The sequence below is a fragment of the Papio anubis genome, chromosome 6 (assembly GCF_008728515.1).
Source record: "Papio anubis isolate 15944 chromosome 6, Panubis1.0, whole genome shotgun sequence".
Taxonomy (NCBI): Eukaryota; Metazoa; Chordata; class Mammalia; order Primates; family Cercopithecidae; genus Papio; species Papio anubis.
In genome coordinates, this window is record NC_044981.1 from 30607584 (window position 1) to 30612866 (window position 5283).

At 49.5% G+C, this 5283-nt stretch overlaps 1 protein-coding gene across 1 annotated transcript; it reads left to right on the forward strand.

Moving 5' to 3' along the window:
- Positions 1–2458: 2458 nt before the first annotated feature.
- Positions 2459–5035, forward strand: MUC21 (mucin 21, cell surface associated). Its single transcript, XM_031667030.1, has 2 exons — positions 2459–3277; positions 3595–5035. The coding sequence occupies exons 1-2, from the start codon at positions 2594–2596 to the stop codon at positions 3775–3777; spliced, it is 867 nt and encodes a 288-aa protein (XP_031522890.1). The 5' UTR covers positions 2459–2593; the 3' UTR covers positions 3778–5035.
- The last annotated feature ends 248 nt before the right edge of the window (positions 5036–5283 follow it).

The window sequence follows — 5283 nt, forward strand, 5'->3', positions numbered from 1 at the left end:
CCCAGGCTTGGTATCATTCTGTCACCTGCCTGTAGTTGACAGACTGTCAGGTCAACTGCCCCACCCCTCCCCAGACCATATGAAGCTATAAAGGCCCCTGTAGCTCTTTCACAACAGAGAAAGAGGCAACTACATTGCCTGGAGGAAGCCTAAGGAAGTCAGGCATCCAGCTGCCCACCCCTGAGCCCAAGATTCTTCCCAGGAACACAAACGTAGGAGACATATGCTCCTGGAAGCACCAGCCTTTATCTCTTCACCTTCAAGTCCCCTTTCTCAAGAATCCTCTGTTCTTTGCCCTCTAAAGTCTTGGCACATCTAGGACCCAGGCATCTTGCTTTCCAGCCACAAAGAGACAGATGAAGATGCAGAAAGGAAATGTTCTCCTTACATTTTGTCTACTATTGCATTTAGAAGCCGGTAAGTGATTTTATTTAAAAGCGGGTGGTCTGAGAACCTTTGAGGAGTTGGGGGAGACATGACCACTGCTGGGGCTATCTCTGCTTCTCTTCCATAGCGTGAGGATCATCATTTTACTCTCATCACTTCAGCCTAACAATGTATGTCACGCAGGAGGCAGTCAGACACAGTGGTTAAAATTGGTCTCTGGTCTCACATTGCCTACGTCTGAATTATGGCTCCATCTATTAACTGTGTACTTTAGGTCAGTTGCTTCTCTGTGCCTCAATTTCTGCATCTGTAAAATGGTAAGAACCTATGTGATATGGTTGGGGGTTTAAATATTAAGAACAAGAAGGGTTGGCTGCTTTTAAAATATCACTTTTCTGGTAGGGTGCGGTGGCTCATGCCTTTAATCCCAGCACTTTGGGAGGGTGAGGCAGGCAGGTCATTGAGGTCAGAAGTTCAAGAATACCCTGGCCAACATGATGAAACCCTGTCTCTACTAAAAATACAAAAATTAGCTGAGCATGTTTGCTTGCCCCTGTAGTCCCAGCTACTCAGGAGGCTGAGGCAGGAAAATCTCTTGAACCCAGGAGGCAGAGGTTGCAGTGAGCTGAGATGGTGCCACTGTACTCCAGCCTGGGCGACAGAGTGAGACTCTGTCTCAAAAAAATAAAATAATAAAACAAGGCCAGGCCTGGTGGCTCACGCCCGTAATCCCAGCACTTTGGGAGGCCAAGGCAGGTGGATGTCTTGAGGCCAGGAGTTTGAGACCAGACTGGCCGACGTGGTGAAACCCCATCTCTACTAAAAGTACGAAAATTAGCCTGGTGGGGTGGCTTATGCCTACAATCCCAGCTACTCAGGAGGCTGAGGCAGGAGAATCGCTTGAACGTGGGAGGCGGATGTTGCAGTGAGCCGAGATCGCTCCACTGCACTCCAGCCTGGGCGGCAGAGGGAGACTCCGTCTCAAAAACAAATAAATAAATAAACAATAACATAAAATAAAATGTCACTCTTCTATATTCTACAAACTCAATTTCTCTCCTACCCCTACACCTAATTCCACGTCAGCCTCCCACGTACAGGCTGGGGAGGTCGAATGTCTTCATCCTTCAGGGAAATAAAGGGCAAAAATTTGACATAACTTTAACTCCAGCCAAGCCTCCAAGAAGTTAAAAGCCTTCCCTCTATCTTTATACATTGGTTTACAGCCCTTAATCCTGGGAGCTCTTATGTATTTGATCTACATATAACTTGTTCTTCTCTAGCCTTGGCCATAGTAATCAAGGGCCCCGGAACTTGAATGCATATAGTCACCTGGCTTCTTGATGAAGATGCAGGCTCCTGGACCCCATCTCAAACTCTAATTCATTTAGTCTAAAATGATTTGCTTAAGAATATTTTCAACATACTCCCTTAAGTAATTCTGATATAAGTGTTTTCTGAATATTATTCTGAGAAATATTTTCCAAGAAGGAAGCAATACTACTTAAGAAAAAAATTGGTCAATATATACTAGTTTCACCTGGTCCTATAATTCTTTTAAAATCCTTTTAATCTGTATTGTATCTTGGATAGCAGAATGTGGAATAAGCTTACCTACTACTAAAACTAGATGATGTAACTCTGGTGTTGGGGGTAGGTGGGTGACTTAGCTTAGTCTCCACAAGTGCGGATTCAGTAGCCTGGGTTCAGTTTCCTGTTCCACCACTCACTAGCTGTGTAAACTTGGGCCAGTGTCAACATTTTTTTTTTTTTTTTTGAGACGGAGTTTTGTTCTTGTCACCCAGGCTGGATGCAATGGCTCGATCTCGGCTCACTACAATCTCTGCCTCCCGGGTTCAGGTGATTCTCCTGCCTCAGCCTCCCAAGTAGCTGGGATTAATGCCTGGCTAATTTTGTATTTTTAGTAGAGATGGGGTTTCTCCATGTTGGTCAGGCTGGTCTCAAACTCCTGACCTCAGGTGATCCACCCACCTCGGCCTCCCAAAGCGTTTGGGTTACAGGCGTAAGCCACTGCACCCGGTCCAGTGTCAACATTTTTAAGCCTCAATTTCTTCATCTCAGCTGGTGATAATAATAGTATCTATGTTATAGGGCTGTAGTGAGCATTAAATAAAATTATTTATGTAATGAATTTAGCCAAGCAGTAAGCAGAAAGCATATATACACAATATATATTTGTCATGATATGATTTCTTCAGCAATAAATCCCAGTGGGACTAGCACCTCTGCCAACACTGGACCCACTGTGACCTCCAGTGGGATCAGCACAGTCATGAACTCTGGGCCCAGTGTGACCTCCAGTGGGGCCAGCACAGCCACCAACTCTGCGTCCAGCACAACCTCCGGCGGGGCCAGCACAGCCACCAACTCTGAGTCCAGCACAGCCACCAGCTCTGAGTTCAGCACAACCTCCAGTGGGGCCAGCACAGCCACCAGCTCTGAGTCCAGCACAACCTCCAGTGGGGCCAGCACAGCCACCAGCTCTGACTCCAGCACAACCTCCGGTGGGACCAGCACAGCCACCAGCTCTGACTCCAGCACAACCTCCAGTGGGGCCAGCACAGCCACCAGCTCTGAGTCCAGCACAACCTCCAGTGGGGCCAGCACAGCCACCAGCTCTGACTCCAGCACACCCTCCAGTGGGGCCAGCACAGCCACCAGCTCTGGGTCCAGTGTGACCTCCGCAGGCTCTGGAACACCCACTCTGACTGGGACGCACACAACTTCCCACAGAGTTATCACAAGTGCCTCTACTGCAGTGAGTGGGGCGAAGCCCGGGGGGTCCCTGCTGCCATGGGAAATCTTCCTCATCACGCTGGTCTCGGTTGTGGCGGCCGTGGGGCTGTTTGCTGGGCTCTTCTTCTGTGTGGTGAGTGCCTAATATGTAAGAAAACGCCTGGGGGAGGGAGCAGCAGAAACACAAGGAAACGGGTGTGAATAGAAGGGGTCTCAAGTCAGAGGTGGGTAGGGAGGAAGGGAGATCAGGAGAGAGTAACACAGAGAAATGGCAGGTCAAAGCAGAGGAAGCTGGTGACCTGCAGGAAAAGGGGGCCACAGAAAGGACTGGAGGAAGGAGAACTAGGAAGGAGTGTGGCTGGAAGTGGGAGAAGATTCCAGAAGGCATCTGTGGTGAAGGCTTGGGAGACAGGGATACAATTATGAAACTATTGACTCTTCTTTTTCTAGAGAAACAGCCTGTCCCTGAGAAACATCTTTAACACAGCTGTCTACCGCCCCCATGGCCTTGGCCCAGGCCCTGGAGGGAATCGTGGAGCCCCCCACAGGCCCAGGTGGAGCCCTAACTGGTTCTGGAGGAGACCAGTATCCTCGATAGCCATGGAGATGAGCGGGAGGAACAACGGACCCTGAGCAGCTGCCGAAGCGAGTGCCGCATTCTTCAGGAAGGAAGAGACCTGGGGACCCAAGACCTGGTTTCCTTTCACTCATCCCAGGAGACCCCTCCCAGCTTTGTTTGAGATCCTGAAAATCTTGAGGAAGACATTCCTCGCCTCTCTTGCCTTTACCAGACACTGGAAAGAGAATACTATATTGCTCGTTTAGCTAAGAAATAAACACATCTCATTTAACACACATGACAAAGAGAAGCTGTGCCGTGCCCCGGGGTGGGTGTCTGTAGCTCTGAGATGAACTTCTCAGTTACAGGAGAAAACCCCCATGCTGGACTCCATCTGGCATTCAGAATCTCCACAGTAAAATCCAGAGACCTCATTCTTATCTGTGTGTCTGCATTTTCTAATCCTTTTTGCCCCAGGCAAGTTCCTTGCATCTCTGAGACACTGCGGTTGGCCGGAAAATTGACTTGGGAGAGATAAGGAGGGAGGGCGGGTGCCAAGATGCTGCGGGCTCGTGTGTGACGCCTGTGGTACACAGCGATCAGGTTGTGATACGTGAAGAGCCGAGAGCAGGATGAGGTGGAGGTGGTACAACTACCTGCTCTGTGTGTGTGTGGAGGGGTGGCGGGGGGGCATATTCACTTGAAGTTGAGGTTCCCAGGGCATTTCCATGTGCTCCAGGCCTGACTACCCATCAGGGTGGAGGAGCTGGTGACACTCGTCTCCCTAAGAGTGCTCCCTTGGGGAGCAGAGAGACAGTGTTCCCTGGATTCCCAAAGGAAAGACTTTCTGGTCTGCTAAGGTCAAATCTTCCAAGAGGCTCTTGGCAAAGACCTGAGATTCTCATAAATCCCCTCCCAGAGGAGCTGCACGTATCCTTTTCATGAGTCCGGGGAAGAGGGTCCTCCAGGTCTTGGAAGACAGAGGGGAGTTGCTTCGGAGGCTAAGTTGCTCTGAGCCCACAAGGTAATGGAGGGCTCCTACCTGGGACAGAGCCCTCAGCAGAGAATTAGCAGTCTGTTGGTGGGTTCACCCCAACTCACAGCAGTAGAAACTGCTCCATCTTCCACCACTTATTGGGTTTCTCCAGTGTCAGCAAACCAAAGAGTTGGATGTTACCAATACGGCTATAGGAAAACAGCCTGTTGCATGGTAAGAGTGATACCATCTTGAAGTGAAATCACCATGATGGCCATTTGGTTTTTTTAGATGGAGTCTTGCAGTGGTGCAATCATAGCTCATTGCAGCCTTCCACTCCTCGACTCAGGCAATCCTCCTGCCTCAGCCTCCTGAGTAGCTGGGACTACAGTTGTATGCCACCACAACTGGCTAACTTTTAAAATTTTTTTGTAGAGAGAGGGCCTCACTTTATTGCACAAGCTGGTCTTGAACTCCTGGCCTCAAGTGATCCTCCTGCCTTGGCCTCCCAAAGTGCTGAGATTACAGGTGTGAGCCACTACACCTGGCCAGATGACGAGTGTTTGACTCCTGCCATACCAAGGTGTTCTGCATCAAGGCTTTA

What these genes read in the sequence shown, in the direction of transcription:
- MUC21 (XM_031667030.1), top strand. Translation starts at nt 2,594, where the DNA reads ATGATTTCTTCAGCAATAAATCCCAGTGGGACTAGCACCTCTGCCAAC. An exon ending in CTGGGCTCTTCTTCTGTGTG is followed by an intron (nt 3,278 to 3,594) that starts GTGAGTGCCTAA and finishes TTCTTTTTCTAG; the next exon opens with AGAAACAGCCTGTCCCTGAG.